Here is a 21,342-nt window from a genome sequence, read left to right as displayed (position 1 = left end):
GGCTGAGGCATACCCACGCTTTAGACACGAAAGACCAGAACAGACTGGAACAGGGCCGCATTTGGTGCAAAATCAAGAGTGATGATTCATTTACAACTGTTGCATGGAGTAACCGAGGGTCCAGAATTTTTCAGTAGCATGAGTTTGAAGTTGAAAATGACTCGTTTCCGAAAACGCCAGCTCACTTGGTTGCGGCTAAAAACACCAAAGATTTGAGGCGTCAAGCCGCCCGCCAACTCTAATTCGACCCTTTGGCCAATGAATCCCGGCGGTTCCGAATAAAAAACTGAGCGGATCCTAAATTTTAGTTCCTTGATGTTAGATCCTTGGACAGAAAGTTGCCCCAGAGTGCTAAGAACAGGAACGAGGTCAGGTGAGGTTGTATTCGCCGCATGCAGCTTGCGGGTCGATTATACCTGGACTTCCGGCTAATGACCACATGTGGTTCAGGGGATAATAGCAGACGAAAATCTCAGTCAATCCCGCAGTTTCAATTAAAAGCTTATGGAGAAATTTGAGGGGTAATAATGACGGAGCGGAACAGAAAGGTAGCTATTCTAAGGCTGGGTGATGTGCGGGCGGGATGCACAGGGCAGCCTCAGTGCATGTTGGACTCCGAGATAGACCCCGAGATATATTCAACATGATCACTGGCAGTTGGCAGATATTTTTAAATTCCTTACAAGAACGATTATTTCGCTCAAGCCAACGAGTGAAAGGACCTGACAGAAATGAGCTTCAACTTTTTGTTACTGGATTTTTACTTGTTGTCTTTATCTAGATTTGTTTTGCATCCATCATCTTTGTATGGGTTTAGATAGACGCTAGACAAGAGTTCACAAGAACCTCTCATTTTACGATGATCTATACCCAATCCAATATCTACGGGTAATTAATCCGGAAATGGTAGTTGAGGACCGAATCAATGTTGAGGGATTTCAATACGGTTAATGCAACCGTAATCTCTTCAAGTCCTAACAATGATGTCTATCATAGGTACCACACCTATCCAAGTTCCTGATCAAGTTGCTTTAACTAAAACAATTGTACTCCATACAAGGGGCCTATTATCCACAGGCCTACGTAACCATCTTTATCTTTTGAGCTCGGGATCCCTGTTTAGGAAAATGGTACTTATTAGTCCACAGATGAATCTATAATATACAACAGTAGTATATCTACATGATTCATCGGGATAAGACATTGTTCAAGCCAAAGGAACAGAGTGGCAAGAATAGATATTGGATTGAAACCATACAATCGACTCTGCAGTTCATTTCTAATCTGGTGCACGGATAGGTATGGAGGGTTATATTGGTGCTGTTTAAAGTAAGTGATTGTCCTAGGAGAGACCTAGCCCCATATGGACTGAGCTCGAGTATGAAGGGTCGATATTGTCTGTCTGAAGCCAGTGTACAATACTTGCGTATGAATCAGAAACATGAGTCTGAAAGGCGGACTTGTTAAGTCTCGACAGGCACAGGAATGTCAACCCATGATCAACCCTTCATGTCCGTACTTAGTACGTATAGGATTGCGGGACCCGAGAGCAGCCCGGTGGGCCCCCGAAAAGCCACCCACAAGAAGTTGTGACGGAAGTGGCTTTCAAGATAGATAGAACCAAAAAAAATAGATAAAAAGAATAAAGCTTAGGTATAGCTTAATCTTCGGATTATTGGAATGAACGTCTGACTCGAGAGACTATTTGCCAAGAAATTTCCCGATAGGTGTGCCAATTACGACGGTGGCATAGACAAGCACACGCTTCACTATCATTCTTATTGAACTTTGTCTCATGATATCATATTCACTAAAGCTCTTTGATTTGCGAGTATCACAGCGGCCTGTGCTTTGACATCTATCAGGTGCCAATTTTTTTTTTGCTGGCACATATCAGCGCGAGCAGTCACACTCAACCAGGCTATCTGATCGACATATTGAGGCTAATTTTGATATGAACATTAGAAAGATGCGCTGCATTTGATCGAGATTGTTTCTTCAATTATCATTATCCACCTTAGAGCTCTATATCGAATGCCTCGGAACAAAGACAGCCACCTACAATGTGGGTCTGCATGGCAAGCAGGGCACCCGAAGGCTGGGGTGGGTACACGTAATGTGATTTTTCCTTATATAGACGCATTTCTGCTTGTGGTTTTCCTGCGCATGGCGATCTCTTCCTGAAACGAAAGCTCCATGACTCCCTTGGACCAGGTACGGTGGTAGCCGCGAGGTATCCAACATTCCAGACAAGCAGAGGTTACATTCCTCCCATGCCACGTCCTAGGAGTTGATTTGATTATGGATCATTGAATTCAAGATTTTATGTTTTTCTCTACGACTAAGAAATGCATAAATAACTCCGAATCCGCGTTAAGTTTCCGATTCCTCATCCACAAACAAATCTACTTTACCATCTCTACAAACGTATGTTCAACATCTCTTTATGTTATAAAGGCAGCGACTGACTATTCACCAGAAACAAAAACCTCCCTCTCATCAAAATGCAGTTCATCTTCGTCACCCTTGCCCTTGTTGCCGGCGTCATTGCCGGAAACCCCCACGTTGCTGGCGGTAAGAGCTGCTCCAGCGGCCAGTCTGTTGTCTGCAAGGACAACGGCAACGGTGGTCTCCTCACCCTCGGCAACGTCGCCCCTGGTGCTCTCGGTGTTGACTGCTCTGGCGGTGATGTCTACTGCTGTGAAGACAAGGATGTCGAGGTAAGAGATATCTCGCGATCTCAACTATTCGATACAATACTAACTTTAATTTAGTCCGGCCTCGTCAACCTGGATGTCAACGCTCAGTGCTCTCTCAACCACGTTCTGTAAATGCAGTTGACGTCTTCTCGATTTGCACTCCACGACTGAGAATATTGGAGGCATGGGCGATCGCTGTCCACGCTTTAAAAATGGAACCAGTTGAAGGAGCATGGATGTACTGTCTTTAATCTTGTGCCAGAAGTACTATATAGCAAATTGTCATATTCTTCTTATTATCTCTCATTCTACGTTCCACCTTCCTTGCTCATTGACCCTGTAGTGCAGCTGTGGTATAAGGCGTTATCACCTGCTGATCGAGTAAATATTTTGACAACTTGAAGCATTTGCAGAATCCTATATGGCACGTTGTCAACGTAAAAGTGTAGGTATATCATTATCAAAACCACCGGAGGTTATGAATATTCCGCACTCCCTCGACGAAAGAGCCTGTAGTCCTCATCCATTTCTTATTTTTCCAGAGCTTTTGTTTTTGCAATATGAATTATTCAATTAGGCTTCCTTGTACATACGACCACAGGGTGTGGAGAACAGGGCTTCCCGTCCGCTCAGCCGTACTTAAGCCACACGCCGGTCAGTTAGTAGTATGGTGGGTGACCACATGCGAATCCTGACTGTTGTATGTTTTGTTTTTGTTTTTGTCAAATATTTTTCAAAATTTCAATCTTCATTGCCAAAGACAACTGATCCACTTGCCTTACAAAATGTACCTGAATTGTGGGTTCTATATTGGTCAGGTATATATCAACGCTATGCAGTGAACTAGGGCTTACCGTTTTATCAGTCAAATCATCTTGGTATGCATTCTCATATCCCTCAGCAGTACCAGATCCATCTCGACGCTGATTGTCAGATGCACAGACAAACCGATATATAAGTACTAGGATGCCCGCGATTAAGGATGTTACAATAACCACTATAAACCCTGGGGTATAGCGAGGAGCATCGTGTTCTTTGTAGAGAAGAGGGCCAGTGAAATTGCCTAATTGAATTAGGAGAAGTCTGGAGTATCTATCACCTGGAGCATGGAATAAATAGACTTACCTAGACAGTACCCTACATATAGACCAGATGAGGCAATAGCACGCTTGGTATATCCAGCAATATTTGCAATTTGAAGCCCCATGAGTACTCCGTAGCCCCCTCCAATAGCAGGGAGGATATAGCATGCGAACAGCAGGCCACCAGTTGCATCAATAGGCAGCGTTACCAACAAAATAGCGGCTAATGTCGTGATCATCTGAGCTGTGAAAACAATCCATGATCTAACACTATTTTCAGAGAAACGGTATGCTAGATATGGTGCAATAAGCATGTAAGAGCCCCCGAGAAATCCCTGTGGCATGACCAATAGTAGAGAGTTGAGAGTACTGAAGCCAAAGGAGGCAATGATGGTTGGAATGAAGGTCGAAATAGGCCCGTTAGCAATCATGCTTAGAAAAGCGATAAGGAAGATGAGCCAAAATTTGATGTCGTAAAGCAATTCGGCAACCTGCCCCTTCTTATAGTGAGTGTTTCGTACTCCCGAGTTATTGGTACGCAGCCGGGCAACTGCGATGTACCGTTGTCGCTCATTGAACCCTCGGGCACTGACTGGGTCGGCAGGTAAGAGAAACACGAGTACAATACCCCACACAATAGAGACTGCACCGGCGACAAAGTACATGTATTTCCAAGGTGAGAGAGCCCCTTTGATATGACCCAAGCCATAATTAATCAAGGGCGAAAATATCGAGACATAACCGGTACAACTGTACCAGATTCTGTAGAAAATTAGTAGCGTACTCGGGAGAGGTAAAAGGAGACTGACCCCATGCGCATCGCTTGTTCATTCTTTTTATACCATCCTCCCTATCTTGACATTAGTTCGCGATTCTGTATATATAATGAAAAAAAAAGACATACTACAATGAGCATGAACATGGGACTAATCCCACTTTCGAGCATTCCAAGGAAGAATCTTTGCGCGTAAAGTGCCCTGTAATTGACACAGACAGGAGTGAGGATCAAACAAATTCCCCAGAGAGTGACAATGACCGAGGCGACTCGTTCGATTGGAAACCTCTGAGCAAGGGTCATAGCCGGATATGTCCCGATAATGAATCCTAGATAAAGGATGGCAGCACCGAAAGAATATCGATTACCGATCGCCAGATCCAAGTCAGTAATGAGACCAAAAAGTGCCTAAATGGGTCGGCATGGTATTAGAATAAGGATTCACTCGGAAACCAGTGGGCGACATACGGCCTGAGAATACATGGCCTTGTCATAGTACTGTAGACCATAGGTGATGCACAGGATTGGCATCAGTTTCCAGTCAATTCGTCTGAGAAGAAGCTTTTCTTCCACATCTGTCCATGTCTCATCCCCTGTGTAATTTGCAAGAACTTTGATCGCCTCGTCATTATGTAATGTGTCAAGAGTTACGACCTTTTCAGCTTCCGGAAGATTCGTGCTTGAGCTTTTAGCTCTGTCGGAGATGAAATCCTCCTGTGGTTTATCGGTATCCGACATTATAGTAGATGGTGGCTATGTAAAACGCAAATATGAAGACGTGCTATAGATCATAGATCTTAGGTACAAGAGCCCAGAAGAGAGGACAAAACAAGGATATTGACAATAGGGAGGTTTTTATAAAAGGGGGAGGATAATGATGGGTTAGTTCAGGTTCCTCTGAGCTATGCCACATAGTAGAGTATGTACACACGCCGGGACGCTCAGATACTCCAGAAATTTACCCCGGAACTTTCACAGCTTTGCATTAAGGTGGAGACTCAGATGGAATACAGCCACAAAAATCAACATAAATTTTTCATGGTAATAATAAGGAACGTAAGATGTCTGGCCAGAGTAGCTGAGCATCGGGTATACTAAAAAGGTAACCGAAGAACAATACGTGGGGCCTTTTAAGAGCCGAAAGTTAATTTCAATAATAATTTGCGGTTGCTGGTGCTGGTATTATTCCGTATAAACGGAGTAAGCTAATGACAGTACCAAACGCGGGGATTGTGGGGAAACGAATGTACTGCGTATTTAGCATGATCGGTCTTGATTCCCTTAAAATTTTCAAGTCCAGAGTTAGGAGAAGAAGGAAAGAGATCTGGAAGCTGATCGGTTTTGAGTCTCAAATATGCTTGAGATACCAGATTTCCCTATTCCACCTGGCCAGGCCATCATGGTCAAGGTTATCAATGCCGTGAATTTTGGACCTGCACAGCTAAACAGGTTCATGGCTCCTCCTGTGCCTGGGATGGAAACACATCCAAGCAATCCGTCATTCTCATTTCTGCTGGAGCATTCATCTGGCCGAAAGCTTGTTTTTGATCTTGGTATTCGAAAAGACTACGAGAACTATGCCCCAAAGATCGCACAGTATATTCCCACGACCGGATATAACATTGAAGTCACGAAAAATGTGATTGATATCCTTGAAGAAAGCGGAATAAAAGGAAAAGATATAGAGGCAGTCATATGGAGGTATGAGCAGGGGAATCTTCCTTGTAATAATTGTGCTCACAATTTCCTTATAGCCACTGGCATTGGGACCATATAGGCGATCCATCAACATTTCCGACTACAACAGATCTAGTGGTAGGACCAGGTTTTAAAGAAGCCATGCTCCCTGGCGCGCCCACAAACCCCGACTCCCCTCTCAGCGAGACTGACTTCAGGTGAGATTACTCGGCCATATTGCCTATGAAAGATTACTCAATTCAAGCACAGGGGAAGAAATTTGCGAGAGATCCAATTTGGTGGTCCCGATTTTTTCAAAATTGGTCAATTTAATGCATTTGATTACTTTGGCGACGGATCATTCTATCTTCTAGATAGTCCTGGTCACGCCATTGGTCATTTATGCGGTCTTGCGAGAACAACCACCAACCCAGACACGTTTGTCTTGTTGGGTGGTGATGTCTGTCATTATGGTGGTATTTTCCGGCCTTCAAAGTATCTGCCAGTACCAGATACAATTCATCCGCACCCCTGCTATCCACAGAAAAATATCCCATTTTGTCCTGGTGGGGCATTTGAAGAACTGCAGCAATCGCGAGGTCGGACTATTACCGAGCCCCTCTTTACCCCAACATTCGGCCATGATATTCCACAGATAATCGAGACAATCGGAAAGCTACAAGAGGCTGACTGCCATGATAATATCCTGGTGATAATCGCGCATGATGCTACTGTTAGAGATCTCGTCGATCATTTACCTCTCAGTCTTAATAAGTGGAAAGATAAAGGATGGGGAAAAGACGCGAAGTGGGCATTTTTGCGCGATGCGGAGGTCTATTGGAAGTCCAAAGGCGTGTTATAATTAGTAGATTAGCATTTAGGATATTATTTTCGTGTTAATTCATAATTTGTTTGTATAACTCATTTCTGAAGGATCGTGTCACCAGTTACTAGTTATTATAGCCAAGGCAATTGGGAAAGCCGATGTAATGATTGATGGAGACTTGGCTGTTGCCGGTACCCACGCCCAGTATTGAGAGAAGCCAAAAAATACAGAAACCGAGACAAAGGTTACCCTCTCGGTTTCTTTCAGAGGTTTACCGGCTGTGGGGTTAGAGAACTGGAGCTCTTAACCCCGCCGATCTGTGGGAATTGAAGATCCCAGCTGTGCATTACGGCAATGTCACATTCTGCTCGAGCGAGATAGCCGCAAGACAAATTATTCATAAGCTTGAATAATATACATCATATTATATATACACAGTTTCACTCGAGCTGAGAAGAAGTCTATCGCAGCGAATTACTCTTCATTTATCCATTTCAACGCGCAATCATGGGCAGTGCCGAAGAGTCCAGTTTTGCTCAGATGAACAAGAACCTCGACTACGATGTCTTGATCATAGGTGCAGGTCTTTCTGGCTTATATAGTTTACATCGAATGCACAAATTAGGCCTTCGAGCTAAAGTCCTCGAGGCCGGTGGTGATGTGGGCGGCACATGGTACTGGAATCGCTACCCCGGTGCACGATTCGATTCAGAGAGTTACTCATATGGCTTCTCATTCTCGCAAGAAGTTCTTGATGAATGGAACTGGTCCGAACATTTTGCTGCCCAGCCTGAAACACTACGATACTGCGAATTTCTATGCAACAAGTTCAAATTGCGTCCAGACATGCAATTTAACACTCGGGTTACCTCGGCACACTTCCAAGATCAATCAAATTCATGGAAGCTGACAGACGAACACCGAAACCAATATACATCACGCTTCCTGGTGACATGTATTGGCATCTTGAATAAATTTACTATGCCTAATATCGTCGGTGCCTCAAGCTACAAGGGACAAGCATTTCACACAGCGCGCTGGCCTCGTGGATCGGCTAATTTTGAGAACAAACGGGTTGCAGTTATTGGTACCGGAGCAACTGGTATACAAGTGATCCAAGAAATTGTCAAAACTGTGGGTCATCTGACAGTATTTCAACGCACTCCCAACTGGAGCGTCCCACTAAGAAACGAAACAATTCCCCCCGAAGAAATGAACGAGATCCGGTCACGCTATCCTGACATATTCCGGCGATGTGCCGAGTCCTATTCGGGCTTCCTTCATTTGTCTGACGAAAGAAGCACTTTTTCCATGCGCCCAGATGATCGCGAAGCATTCTGGGAAGACCTTTACCAGAAGCGTGGCTTTGCGAAGCTGCTTGCTAACTTTGGTGATATCAACACAAACAAAGAAGCGAACAATCTCATCAGCGAGTTCATCGCGAACAAGATCCGCCAACGCGTCAAGGATCCGGCCACGGCCGAGGCACTTATTCCAAAATGCCACGGGTTTGGGACAAAGCGTCTTCCTTTAGAGTCAGGCTACTTCGAGGCCTACAACAGACCTAATGTCCGACTTGTCGATGCCAAGAAGAGTCCAATTGAATTTATCACAGAGACTGGCATCCGAACGACTGATGAAGATTTTGAGTTTGATATAATCATATATGCTACGGGCTTTGATGCCGTGACCGGGTCCTTTTCTGCTATTGACTTCCAAGGTGTGAATGGAATCAAGCTGTCAGATCGATGGGCTGATGGCCCAAGGACCCATCTGGGTCTTTTTGTGGAAAGCTTCCCAAATATGACGATGGTGATGGGACCACATCAGATGTTCGGGAATTTCCCACGGAGTATCGAGTATGCCGTGGGTTGGGTTGCTCGGTTTATTGAGTATTGCAGCGACCATGCTATCACTTTTGTCGAAACCTCGAGGCAGAATGTGATTGACTGGACCGAGCATGTGCATACATGTGCCGATGGACTTTTGGCCAATGAGGTGGATTCGTGGATGACAGGTGTAAACAAGAACCTGGCACATAAACAGAAAAGAATTATTGCACGCTACCAAGGGCCGGCACCAGGATACCGGAAACGGGCTGAGGATGTGGCAGCGAGGGATTATTCTGATTTGATACTTGCGTGAGCTATTGCATCTTGTTTATCACTCAAATAACATAGTAATAAGAATTTTGCATACCCTTCTATGCAAACAAATTCATCTCTGAAAGGGTATCACAAGGCTCAAATAAATCTTGAAACTGAAGCATAGCATACGTAAATACATCATCATCAAAGAACAATTCATCCGTATGTGGTATAAGAAGTCGACTAGCAACTCCACTAGTTTGCGAAGTTGCAAAGGGGAAGTAGGCTGTCCAGTCAATACCATCCGTCATTTTCATATACCCTGTTCCGTCCCCCATGCCCAATTCGGGACCAGGAGCACGTTGAGAGTCAAAATCCGGTATTACTGTAGTAGATCTGAGGCGTTCAAATCCGGAGTAGAATACTGCAGCAGTAGGCCACATCTTGCGAAATTGATCTACAGCCAAAGTAAGTATATCTAAGTCTTCGTTCACACTTTTAGTCAGACTCTCAATTCGTAATGCTTGGATAAGTGCAATGAACGCCGTTCCACAATACCAGCCGGCGATTGCCATGAGAAAGCGGGTGCCTCCACGTGCGAGGATATCTCTCATTAAACGGGCCATGCACGTTGCAGCTAAAATAGCAGGTGGATAGGCTTGTGGAAGAGGTTGAGATGATGTTGATCTTTTGAGATGGAGAATAATAATGACAGCAAGGTACGGCAGGTGAAGTTGGTATACGTCCCGATTGAACGACATAGTGCGATCAGAACCAATGGGAAGTTGGAGGTGTGATGGTAATGATTGTACCCAATGAATGAGCTCACGGGCAAATTGTACAGGGAATGCACTTGGGGTTGACTCAGAGGTGCGTGCTAGATATTTAGCAATTTTCCCAATGATACCACAGAGCTGCACCCAGTAAATGAATATTTCTCCTCTGGCCTTGTCTTGGCCATTGGGGAAATCGTCCAAAGTTGGTTCAGATAATGTGCAGTCTTCAGGGTCAATGATACAAGGCTTGTTTTGACATAGTGCTGTCAAACGTTCGCGAGAAAAGGCGGTCCACCAGATGCGCCGCCTCAAACTCAAATCAATCTGTTGACGAAGAGGATGATCTGGACTAGGCTCACGGTGAACACCGAGTTGTTGACAATGGCGAATTACAACCGATGTCCACCACCAGGAGGAATGTCGGTGGAGAATTGTTGGAGGCCTTGGGCTCCACCAATAAAATAAGGAGATTGCTTTCAACGATGTCATAACATTGGCCTCTTCATCGTTATAGAATCGTGTTTTTGCTCGATCATAATATATCGCTGGTCCATCGTGTGGGATTATCGGTGGGTTGATGTGACTACCTGCTACTGCAAGGGCATTTACTAGCAGCGGCGACCGTGCCAACTCCCCGGAGAGTTCGTTTCGATCTAGAACTGGACACCAGGCATAGCAAAAATCGAAATAGGTTTCTGCAAATGTTTGCTGGAGGGCAGGATCTGGAAGATCGGGGGAATCAGGTAGTCTCTCGGCTAGGAGTCGCTCTTGATCGCGGGCGTTTGTTTGTAGTTCTGGAAGGAAGACGTGGCCGACCGGGTGGCTATCATTATGCTCTGAGTGATCTTCTGTTCGTTCCATTCGTTGAGTGACAGGCGAGTCATCAATAGGAGCAGGGAAGTCATGGCTTTGCGAATCGTTAGCCACATGATCATTTGTAGATTCGTAAGTCGAAGAAGCCCATGTTTCGAAGCCTTCACTAGTCAGATGGGACTGAAAAGCCGTTGCATGAGATTCCGACCGGAGTAATAACTGTGAAAAGTCAAGAGCTTGACTTTCTCGATTGTGAGATGTTTCTGTGAAGTTATGCTTCGTTACAGGGACCGGCGTTTCTTCTTGGTTCGTACTGGTGGAGCTGGGCTGGTCGCTGGCAGTGCTATCGGAAGGCGTGAGTGGACGTGTGGCCACCACTGATGGGCGACCTCGTCTTGATGGTCTTGTCCTAGACAGAGATCAACTATCAGTTCATGAGCGCATGTGCATTTCGGGAATAGTGCTCTTACCGGCAGTCCTTGCCAGAAGCTGCGCATTTGGTACAGTCATTATATCCTTGACCTCCTCGCGTTTGGAGATCGCATCGAATCTGCTTTTGTTATTTATGCAGAAAATTGGAGTGCAGCAGGGATTACCTTTTTGCTATGACATGCCGTGCAGGCCAGCTCTGCTCGCTTTCTCTTTGGTTGTTGGCCGGTAAATTGTAGCCACAGCGGGACTGACATGACTCGAAATTGATTGAAAAAGTACGATATCTCGTATGATAGAACAGTAGGGTATTGATTGTCCTGAAAGTGATGCCATTAAAGAGTATACTATTCTATCTACCCATGTAATTCCAAATAAAATTGAACAACATTACTTTTGCGGGGGAATAATGATGTGTTGCGGGGAAATTGTGGGGGTCCACGAAATAGGCATAGGCATCGCTTTGCCTTCAACTTTTGGCTACACGTAATCCAACTGATCCACTTCAACCAAGATCGGCATTTTTCCCGAGATTCAATTTGACCTTGTTTAAATCACCCGGTTGTAAGAAGCCGGTATGAACAAAATCCCTAGTTACGTGGGGTCCGGTATGGTTTATGATGAGAATTCAAAAATACGAATCGTGGGATTGATGATCAGTCACCGAAGCGTCTCGACGATTAAAATGAAGTCGGTAACTTAATACCTTGTATCTAAATTCTAAGAGGTTCCGACCGTAGAGCACTGAATGACCGGTAGCATTTAGTAGAGATTTTCTTACAGCGTCTAGACGACAAAAGATCATCGGTCCATATACTACTATAAAACCCATATTTAGGGTCTTGAGTTCGCGCGTACTTAACTTAGAAGTATTCTTCGTTTATCTGATCTCCATTGTTCAAATTCATCATGACAGCCCACGTCTCACCACCACCAGCTGACGGGGAGGTACCAGTCATGCCAGGGATTAAAGGTGCCAACGGCTTTCCTGGTGCGAACGTCGTCCATGCAACATCCAAGTCAACAATAAATGGTGACCATGAAGTGAATTCTCCAAATCAATATTCGATTCCGCTGAATCCCGAGCATGCATTCAAACCAAGGAAGCTCCGTGTTGTTACCATCGGAGCTGGTTTCTCAGGTTTATTAATGGCCCACAAAATTCAACACCGTTTCCCAGAGCTTCAGAAATTTGTAGATCATACAATCTACGAAGCTCGAAGCGATGTTGGTGGCACCTGGCTGATCAACAATTACCCAGGCGTTCAGTGTGATGTCCCGTCACACATTTACGCATTTCCATTTGATCCAAATCCTAACTGGAGTCGGTTTTACTCCAGTGGAGAAGAAATCCAGAACTATATCAAGGATACTGTGAAAAAGTGGAACTTAGACCGAGATCTGCAGCTTAACACCAAAGTCGTGGGTGCCTTTTGGGAAGAAGAGACCGGGAAATGGAAATTAACAATTGAACACAACGGCGAACAACGTGAAGACCTGTGCGATATTCTCATTTCGGCTCAAGGTGTATTAGTGTATGTATTCATACCCCGCAATTTTCTATTTTACCACAATCTCAATATGCACTTTGATGCTAATATGAAACCAATAGCCATCATTCATGGCCTGATATCCCAGGTCTCAAGGACTTTAAGGGTCACATAACTCACTCTGCTCACTGGGATCATGAATATGACTATTCAAACAAACGTATTGCTGTCATTGGAAATGGATCATCAGGCATTCAAATTACCCCGCAAATGGCTAGATTACCTGGAACGGAAGTGATTAACTTTATGAGAAGCCCTGCTTGGGTCTATTACCGGGTGCCACCTTCTAAGCACCTTGGCAGAGAGGTCGATGATGCAAACCCAGCATATGCGGACGAAGAGATCCAGCGATTCAATGACCCTGAAGTCCATAAAGAATATCGGAAAGGTATCATTTCTCGAACGAATAAGGCATTCCGCCTGGTATGTTGACATCTTTCTGAGATTCAACGACAAGGCTAATATGGAAACCTATAGTTCCTAAAAGGCGAGAACAACGATGCAGCCGTGAAATTTGGAGCCCAGCAGATGGCTGAGAAGCTGAATCATGACCCTGAACTCTGCGAAAAGCTTATTCCGGAATGGGGCGTTGGTTGTCGTCGTGTCACGCCTGGACCAGGCTACTTGGAATCATTTAGCCAGCCAAATTGCAATCTCAGCAACAGCCCAATTACCAAGATCACTGAGAATGCGGTACACACGGAAGATGGTAAAGTGTTTGAGTGTGATGTCGGTATGTATGCCCCGAAACCTGATTACAAGCGTTTCCAGAATTCTAATATTGATGATCTTTTAGTGATTTGTGCAACTGGCTTTGATGTTTCCCATTGTCCCCATTACCCAATTGTCGGTCAAAATGGAGTGACTCTTGCAGATAAGTGGGCCGAGGAACCAGAGTCCTATCTTTCTGTTTCAACCGCTGGGTTTCCCAATTATTTTATCATGATGGGACCCAACTGTCTGGGTGGTCATGGTTCATTAGTAGAATCCCTAAATTGGACGGGAGACTACTTTGTGAAATGGATTACGAAAATGGCCACTGAAGATATCAAATATGTTGTGCCGAAGCGATCTGCTGAAGAAGCATTCGTCAGATATGGCGATGAGATTCACAAGACATTGGTATGGACCGGTGGTTGCAAGAGTTGGTACAAGAGGAACCGGGTCGATGGCCGTGTTACGGCCTTGTTTGGTGGAAGTGCGATTTTATTCCATCGCTTGATCAATGAGATTCGAGCCGAGGACTTTGAGGTTGAATATAACAGTCCTAATCCATTTAGATTCATGGGTAATGGATTTACTGAGTTTGAATTGACAGAAGGAAATGATCTGTCATATTATGTTCAAGTTGCTGATCATCTTGATTCTTGAATGATTCTCTCAGGGATTCAATTTTCTTATATGCTCTACATTACGACAGAAATGAATATATCTATGCTTTTGAATTAACTCTGATTCTCTTATCACCTTTGATTAAGTGTTCATTATTTTAAAGCCCAAGAAGACACAATAGTGTCTGTGAAAATTTGATGATGTAAGTATCAGATTACACTTATACCTAAGAATTGAATTCAATATCTGAGGGGATAAAATTAGTAGATTAAATAAAATTATCCAAGACTAGAACAACATTGTGATGCTGAAATTGGCTTCGAGTTTGGAATTATAACCGACGGCAATGCGGGGAAGATGGGGTATTGGTTGTCATTTCTGGGCATAAACGAAACCAAGAAACCGCCAGCTCATCGTGTTGCGGTGCGCTCAACGAGTAGTATATAACGCGAAATGCATCTCAGAGAATCAGATACATACTTCAAGTTCAATACCTCTGTTCTAATTATAGTTATAACTTGAATCTATTCGAAATGGCCAGTATTCATTATTCATCAACTATGTATGCTTGGAGGAAACATAAAGGGAATTCTTTGCCGGTAAATAATATCCTATTGTTACAACATGGAACTGGGGGTGAATATTGACAGTGCCTGACGATGGGTAGCAGGTTTGGGGGAAGGTGCCAATGCCGGATACTCCACCCAGAGGGCTACTGATCAAATTGCTGGCATCTGGAGGTATGTGAGATTTGAGAGAGGTCTAAAAGCGTGACTGAAATGTGGGAACCGAATTAATACATATCTCTTTTAGTGTGCCACAGTGATCAGCCGCTTCTAGATGTCGAAAATCGTCCAAAATTCAATGAAAAGTATATCCTTGTATGTAGCAAGGACAAATAATACTTTGCAAGTGAAATAAGTAATTTACCTCAAATTATGTAGGGCCATGAAGGATGCGGCGAGATTATAAGGATTGGTTCACGAGTCAAAGACGTCAGGTTTAAGGTTGTGAGTCAAAAGGCTGGCCTTGGTGCTTTAGGCCCAATCTATTGGTTGAAACTAATTGGTATCCCTAATGCAGGGTGACCGGATCGCTCTTCTTGCCGTTCCAGGCTGTGGGTTAGACAATTGCTCAGAATGTTCGCGTGATCTACCGCAACTATGCGCCGATGGTGTGCACCACGGGATTGGCCAGGATGGATTCTATGCGCAATACGTAGCAGTAGATATCCGTGCTGCAATTCTTCTGCCAAGTGGTAAGCAGCCTTCAAACCGGGCACAGAATAGTACTAACCCAAAGCAAAGGAATTCCATCAGGTGTGGTAGCAGTTGCGACTGATGCAGTAACTACAGCCTACCATGGTATTACTCGACGAGCAGAGGTGAAAAAAGAGGAGACCGTCTTTCCTTTTGGCTTAGGAGGATTGGGTTTCCAATGCCTTACAGATTGTTCGAGTTATCGGGGCTCGAGTGATTGTATCTGACTTGAGGCAAGAGAAACTGGATTCTGCTTTAGAGATAGGAGTTCCAGCAACAGACATAGTTCCAGTTGGAAAGTCAGTGCAGGATTTCATCGAGGGAAGTGGATTACAAGGCAATATCGATACAGTTTTAGAGTTTGTGGGGGAGCATCAGACGTTCCAAGACGCACTGCAAATTGGTATGTTGCTTTGAAACTAATCCCGGAGCATATATTAATCCATTGAACCTCTTTCTAATTCATTCAGTTCGCCCCGGAGGGAAGATCCTATGTATCGGTACACTGGATCGCATAAATGAGCTGGGTAGGAAAATGGGAATTCGGAAACGACTGAGCATTATTTTCACTTACGGGGGGCAGTATCAAGATATCGTAGAAGTACTTGACCTAATCGCAAAAAAGATCATCTTGCCTCAGGTGGAAATGGGTCGACTCCAGGATTTTCCGGAAGTCTTGAGAGACTTAAGAGCAGGCAAAATCAAAGACCGAGTAGCCTTGGTCTTTGACACGGAAGCTTAAGACGGTGCAGAGAAAAAATCTCATTCTGCGACTGTTACGGATTTTTTTCTTCTTTTCTCTTTTGACCTCTCTGTTTTCTCTCTCTTTCTCTCTTTCTTTTTTCTTTCTTTCCACTTCATACTTTGATGAGGGCCATTGGTCGAGTGCACGTTCTTTTGTCATTGCGCTGGAATCCATAACGCCTCATAATACATCTCGTCAGAGCCTTTTATCGGCTTTCACATAAACCATAGTAGAAACCCAGACAGATTTATGCCTATCGAGCCTACCATGTAATAGATAAGTGGGCTTAATATTGTTTATGATTTATTCAAACTTACGAATACGAAATTTCAATATGAAAACTGTCGAGATTAAGACGCCGATCCGCAGAAGTTGACATCCCGACGGGCTTATGCCTTTTTGGCTCCCTCTGCACTTCGTCCTTTGCTCCAGCCAGGCTCCCATTTATCTTCAATAATTCTCAACTGAGTCTCCTGATTTCGCTTGAAGAAGCCTTCCTCAACGTGATCATCCATATTCACATCCATGAAACCTTCTTTCGCAACAGATCTCGGCGTGATCACGAGTGAGTGACCTAGCTTAATAAGAAAAGACCCAAAAGTAAACGGCCAAGCTTGCTATTTAGCTTACCATTTATTGTTCGATCTGTGGCAAGTCTCATCATACAAGTAGCAACATCTTCAGGCGGCGCAAACTCTACTCCCTTGGAAATCAGCTCAGCCTCGTAAGCAGCTGATCGAATTGCACTTTTGATGTAACTAGATGATCGTTAGAAGTTTTTTACCATGACAATTTACATCAAATGGCATACCATGGTGCGACGTAATTGATTCGAATTCCCTGTTCATGGGTGTTCCGGCGGGCCGTTCTCATTAGACCTCGTAGTCCATACTTGCTGCTGGTATATTGCCAGTTGGCCTAAAGAGAGATCAGTATTTTAATGTGACTTTCCGGACCTTTGGAACATACTGGAGAATCAATCCACGCAACTAGACTGCCATTTATAATAAAGCACCGGTCTCGATCTTCGGTATCCGGTTGCTTGCGGAAGTAATGAACCGCCAGCTTCCAAGTATACATGGTGCCAACCAAATTGACATTCACAATATTAAGCTGGGGCTTCACAGGTGGGGCATTAGGATCTATAGGCAGATCAGTATCCCGAGTTGAAATATGCTCCCTATATCGATTCGAAACTCACCATCCAGAGGCCAGAGATCATCTCCAGAGGCACGACTAATGCCCGCATTGGCAATCACAATATCGCAGCTTCGACAAGGGGAGTTTTCAATAGCAGCTTCAAAAACAGTGACTTGATCTTCCCATAATGAGATGTTGCATTTGACGAATTGGGTGTTACTGTGATCTGGTCAACAGGCTATCCAGCTACCGAATAGATTGATCCACTAACGGGCCTAACTCCTCCACAGCTTTCTTTCCTTGTACATCGTCAAGATCAGCGATAGTAACGAAAGCTCTATAGGAAAGATAAGCGGGCATTTTTATGATTTTAACACAGAAAATGAACCTACCCTTCGGTCGCGAAGGCGCGTGCTGTCTCTAAGCCCATGCCATTTGCCCCTAAGACACAATCAGCCAAGTTTAGCTTAGTAGAAGTCTTCATCTAATTAATGTACCGCCTGTAATAATGACACTCTTGCCTTTGAGGACTTCCCGATCTGGTGGAATGCTACAATCCACCGGACCCGTGTACTCGTAACGAGGTAGCCGAGGCATTTTGTTTGCAAATTATGGCAGTAGAGAATAATCTCTGGACTGGAAATGTTCGGGTACGAATATTGATGTTGATTCCAATGCAAAGCTTTGCAAAATTATCACACTTATACCCCGTGTCCTCATGCTCTCTGAGCTAGTCTCTCGTTTAGTTCTTCCCCCGCTTCGAAATGCTCGGCCGGCTAGCCTCATACAGTAAGCCGTTGTCGGTAAACCCCAGCTTTGGCTCGGCGAGTAATGAGTCCACTACTGTTGAGGTTGATATGTTAGGGCAGCCGTCCGCCCTTTTTTTTAAATTACACCGCGTCGATACCCACTTCCAAGGTTGTAATACTAACACAGCATAATTCCCAAAAGGGCCTTAGTATGGCCACCAGTCCACATTTAGTATTTTGCACCAGAACGCCTGCCGACGTATCCTTCCCTTCCCTTTACTGCATGTGACATCTCTTTGTACTGTAGTATTGGAGGTTCCCTTTATTGATATAACCTGGCGTTCAGACTCTTTGGAACGAGACTAGGAGTGTTTCATTGACAGCGGCACTATATTTCTATGTTTTATTCAAGATCAAGATCAAGTCCATTTCTTTATTCGTTTAATACAATCTCGAAAAATCACAGCTAGTTCGTGTGATTTATCCATTCTTTTTGATGGGAAACACATATCTTCAGGTTTTGTGTATTGGACATGTAGTTGTGGCGAGACATATCCTCTAATATATAAAGTTGGCTGGATGTTTTTCAATCAGAATTGTCGGTATTTTTGGAAGATCAAAGGAGAGAAAGCGAACACAGGAGAGCGCCTAGAGTTCATGAAACATTTCTCTCTTATCGGATCAACTACTGGCAGGAGTGCCTGAAGAAGGCCAAGTATGACCTGCATCCCGCAGCTACCAGTCCGTGATTCTGAAGAATTGAAGAGTTATTTATATGGAGAACCTGCGGTTACAGGCACGGTATGTCCAACTTGTCACAGATGTGTTCCTCGTGTGTTCCTACGAGGCTGGAAGTGTGATGTTCCACATTTCTCTGATGGTAGGATGAACGCCCGAAAGCACGCACATGAACGCGGATGTACCTGGGAGCATATTTTTTCCAGCGACTTGGAATTAAAGATTTGACCGATGAAGAATTATATGGATTGGAAGATTTTACACTGATCCTACTTATAATGAAAAGTTCCAGCTACCTGAGAAGCGAAATGAGAAGCGAAACTTGAATCCTCCTCATTTGCCTTATCGCATAGATAAGTACAGTTTGACTGATGGCGACACACTTATAGGCACAGTAACCCACTTCGTGTCCAATATAGCTATTAATGGAAATGAAAAGGGAGCAGACGAGTTATTTTCTTTGCTCCAAGATGTTGACATTGGCCTTCGGCGATATCGCGTTAAGGCTCCCATAGGTAAGCTGTATAAAGTGACATACTACTATATACTAACCCTACCTAAGATCAGATGTGTGTTTCTAACATGTAACAGTGCCCGAAATGATGACAAAGAGTCTCCTAAAAATTATTGTAAGTGCACAGGTACTAGACAGGAAAACTTAACATTCTTCTAACATTTTCGGGTTATCATAAATAGGGCCTACCGTATAAATTTAATATTCCTAATCCCTGACAATCGTTCAGTGAGTTTCATAGCATGAACCCAGGTCTTATATCTATCTGGCTATGCACACTTCGACTGGGCTTTTGACTTCGTCAACCAAGATGATGGAATGGAGAAACAACGAGCAAATGAAATGTTAATTATAGGATATCTCAAAGGCCATGGCATAAAGGTAACTAAAAGCCCTCTCTGTTTACGGTTTTTCAGCATTTTACTAACTAGCTTCAGTGGCATAATGACGGAAATGAAAGACTAGAACCAACTATCGCTACCCTTTGCCTAGGTGCTAAGGCTAAGATGTCTTTCCGCATGAAGCCGCTATACTACCGGGGTGCAAATAAGCAGGGCATCCTACTTACTGAAGACCATGTAGTGAAAGGGTGTCGAAATTACGTTCGTCGAAAGATTTTAAAGGAACAGTACTCGAGTGGTGAATTATTGAGGGAGGAGTACGATAATGAGCGAAGGAAACTTATCCAGAAGAGTTCGAGAGAGAGGCCAACAAAAACAGTCTAGGAATTAACTCTTTACCCTGGCAACATTGTTGTTATGAAAGGAGTGGATATTCAAAATTATTACGAGGTATGTTCTCCCAGCTTCCAATGAAATTATATGTAGTCCTGACTCAGGCTCTTCCAGCATTCTGTTGAATCTATTGGTGGTCTGCGGTTTGCAATGACGGCTCGACATATGCTTGAAAACTCGTTTGAATTTGAAAAGGATAAGGTAGCACTTACTATGGGAGAATTTACTCTTCAATATAATCAGAAGTATGGCGCAAACTTTAAATGACATCGAGTGGCATGGGATACGCGAAAATTGGCACTTTTGACGTGTTTGAGATTTTTGTTATTGTTTTAACTGCGCGGGTTGATTCAGTTTAATATTGTCGCCTTGAAAATATTCATATGATCTGATGTTTATTTTTTGATAGTTTGGGCATATTTAATCCATTCATGCGTTTCTTCATTCGTGAATCTACAACCTGAATATGTAGTCAAATTCGGGACGTGAATTTTGCCAATTCTAGAGATCCCCAACATCTACCAGTATTCCTTTTGTAGATAAAATATGTATCAGGTTACTGTGAAACTTTTAATTTATTGTTAGGACAGACGATATTTTTCCTTTCTGGTCTCTGATCTATTGTTGACCAAATCATGAGTCTTTATTTTACTCCTGCTGGCTGTTGTAGAGTTGATGGGCTGTGGTCAAAGTCTGTAATCAAAGCTCGCCCGAGCTTTTTCCTGCAAACAATTAGTTCTATTCCAAGATCTTATGAATGATCTCAGATGTCGGCATTTTTTGTCCAGTGTAAATATCCACACGAAGCCGTTTGTCCTTTCCGGAGCTGCCGTGAATTCATATCCCCATCCGATATATACAGTAGAAGATCGATCCAGCACCAAGAAGAAACTTGAAATACATTCTTAATTATCAACTCAAATTCGGCTACTTACTTAGTTGATTGCTTGATAACTTGCTTCTTTCCCTTCTTTTCCCTTTATGACCATTACTTTCCGATAGCAACAACAAGAGAAATACCAGTTTCATATACACTCGAAAGAGTCAGTCCATGGCGTGTTATTACCGTGACCATCCATATAAGTATCAAGACTGGTTGCTTCCGATCAAAAGCATTCTATCCGTTACAATGAAATACCACTTCTATTTTCAATCCACCATGAGTTTCTCCCCCATTGCTCCCATCTGCCTCTCAACTGTTATGACGGTCGCTGTAGCCCCTGGCACCGATGGAATCATTGTCGCTGGTTTTATCGAACAGGTTGGTGATGTAGATATCATCATGTCCGAGCCAATTGCTTCTGATTAAAAATGTGTGCTACATGTCTCAGTGCAACCAACTTATACTTGTGTTCGATATAGGAAGTCTGGGACACCAATCGCTGCTGTATACTTTGCGACAACAAAAGCAGCCGGG

At 43.8% G+C, this 21,342-nt stretch overlaps 10 protein-coding genes across 10 annotated transcripts; 7 read left to right on the top strand and 3 right to left on the bottom strand.

Annotated features, from left to right (window-relative positions):
* Nucleotides 1–2,504: 2,504 nt before the first annotated feature.
* On the top strand, nucleotides 2,505–2,831 carry N7478_012041 (uncharacterized protein; the record flags this gene model as incomplete). The annotated part of the gene is made up of 2 exons (XM_056928255.1): nucleotides 2,505–2,720; nucleotides 2,775–2,831. 2 exons carry the CDS (start codon nucleotides 2,505–2,507, stop codon nucleotides 2,829–2,831), a joined length of 273 nt encoding a protein of 90 aa, XP_056773982.1.
* A 646-nt stretch (nucleotides 2,832–3,477) lies between these two features.
* On the bottom strand, nucleotides 3,478–5,294 carry N7478_012040 (uncharacterized protein; the record flags this gene model as incomplete). The annotated part of the gene is made up of 6 exons (XM_056928254.1): nucleotides 3,478–3,504; nucleotides 3,554–3,762; nucleotides 3,825–4,543; nucleotides 4,591–4,631; nucleotides 4,686–4,964; nucleotides 5,025–5,294. The coding sequence occupies 6 exons, from the start codon at nucleotides 5,292–5,294 to the stop codon at nucleotides 3,478–3,480; spliced, it is 1,545 nt and encodes a 514-aa protein (XP_056773981.1).
* Nucleotides 5,295–5,910: 616 nt separating this feature from the next.
* N7478_012039 (MBL fold metallo-hydrolase) lies at nucleotides 5,911–7,095 on the top strand (the record flags this gene model as incomplete). Its single annotated transcript, XM_056928253.1, has 3 exons — nucleotides 5,911–6,257; nucleotides 6,311–6,451; nucleotides 6,504–7,095. 3 exons carry the CDS (start codon nucleotides 5,911–5,913, stop codon nucleotides 7,093–7,095), a joined length of 1,080 nt encoding a protein of 359 aa, XP_056773980.1.
* A 471-nt stretch (nucleotides 7,096–7,566) lies between these two features.
* N7478_012038 (flavin-containing monooxygenase) lies at nucleotides 7,567–9,204 on the top strand (the record flags this gene model as incomplete). The annotated part of the gene is made up of 1 exon (XM_056928252.1): nucleotides 7,567–9,204. The coding sequence occupies one exon, from the start codon at nucleotides 7,567–7,569 to the stop codon at nucleotides 9,202–9,204; it is 1,638 nt and encodes a 545-aa protein (XP_056773979.1).
* Nucleotides 9,205–9,262: 58 nt separating this feature from the next.
* Nucleotides 9,263–11,245, bottom strand: N7478_012037 (fungal specific transcription factor domain-containing protein; the record flags this gene model as incomplete). The annotated part of the gene is made up of 2 exons (XM_056928251.1): nucleotides 9,263–11,124; nucleotides 11,206–11,245. 2 exons carry the CDS (start codon nucleotides 11,243–11,245, stop codon nucleotides 9,263–9,265), a joined length of 1,902 nt encoding a protein of 633 aa, XP_056773978.1.
* An 828-nt stretch (nucleotides 11,246–12,073) lies between these two features.
* On the top strand, nucleotides 12,074–14,085 carry N7478_012036 (flavin-containing monooxygenase; the record flags this gene model as incomplete). The annotated part of the gene is made up of 3 exons (XM_056928250.1): nucleotides 12,074–12,699; nucleotides 12,777–13,137; nucleotides 13,192–14,085. 3 exons carry the CDS (start codon nucleotides 12,074–12,076, stop codon nucleotides 14,083–14,085), a joined length of 1,881 nt encoding a protein of 626 aa, XP_056773977.1.
* Nucleotides 14,086–14,734: 649 nt separating this feature from the next.
* On the top strand, nucleotides 14,735–16,047 carry N7478_012035 (zinc-binding dehydrogenase; the record flags this gene model as incomplete). The annotated part of the gene is made up of 7 exons (XM_056928249.1): nucleotides 14,735–14,786; nucleotides 14,860–14,927; nucleotides 14,991–15,056; nucleotides 15,130–15,304; nucleotides 15,354–15,430; nucleotides 15,468–15,708; nucleotides 15,776–16,047. The coding sequence occupies 7 exons, from the start codon at nucleotides 14,735–14,737 to the stop codon at nucleotides 16,045–16,047; spliced, it is 951 nt and encodes a 316-aa protein (XP_056773976.1).
* Nucleotides 16,048–16,439: 392 nt separating this feature from the next.
* On the bottom strand, nucleotides 16,440–17,787 carry N7478_012034 (uncharacterized protein; the record flags this gene model as incomplete). The annotated part of the gene is made up of 8 exons (XM_056928248.1): nucleotides 16,440–16,624; nucleotides 16,681–16,808; nucleotides 16,862–16,968; nucleotides 17,020–17,192; nucleotides 17,252–17,409; nucleotides 17,462–17,527; nucleotides 17,583–17,631; nucleotides 17,688–17,787. 8 exons carry the CDS (start codon nucleotides 17,785–17,787, stop codon nucleotides 16,440–16,442), a joined length of 966 nt encoding a protein of 321 aa, XP_056773975.1.
* Nucleotides 17,788–18,656: 869 nt separating this feature from the next.
* On the top strand, nucleotides 18,657–19,916 carry N7478_012033 (uncharacterized protein; the record flags this gene model as incomplete). Its single annotated transcript, XM_056928247.1, has 5 exons — nucleotides 18,657–18,740; nucleotides 18,970–19,192; nucleotides 19,269–19,306; nucleotides 19,444–19,572; nucleotides 19,629–19,916. The coding sequence occupies 5 exons, from the start codon at nucleotides 18,657–18,659 to the stop codon at nucleotides 19,914–19,916; spliced, it is 762 nt and encodes a 253-aa protein (XP_056773974.1).
* Nucleotides 19,917–21,054: 1,138 nt separating this feature from the next.
* On the top strand, nucleotides 21,055–21,234 carry N7478_012032 (uncharacterized protein; the record flags this gene model as incomplete). Its single annotated transcript, XM_056928246.1, has 1 exon — nucleotides 21,055–21,234. One exon carries the CDS (start codon nucleotides 21,055–21,057, stop codon nucleotides 21,232–21,234), a length of 180 nt encoding a protein of 59 aa, XP_056773973.1.
* Between the last annotated feature and the right edge of the window lie 108 nt (nucleotides 21,235–21,342).

Source organism: Penicillium angulare (assembly GCF_028827245.1).
Source record: "Penicillium angulare strain IBT 27051 chromosome Unknown utg000009l_segment0_segment0, whole genome shotgun sequence".
Taxonomy (NCBI): Eukaryota; Fungi; Ascomycota; class Eurotiomycetes; order Eurotiales; family Aspergillaceae; genus Penicillium; species Penicillium angulare.
Note: the sequence above shows the minus strand (reverse complement) of the source record. Positions and strands in the feature narration are given on the sequence as shown.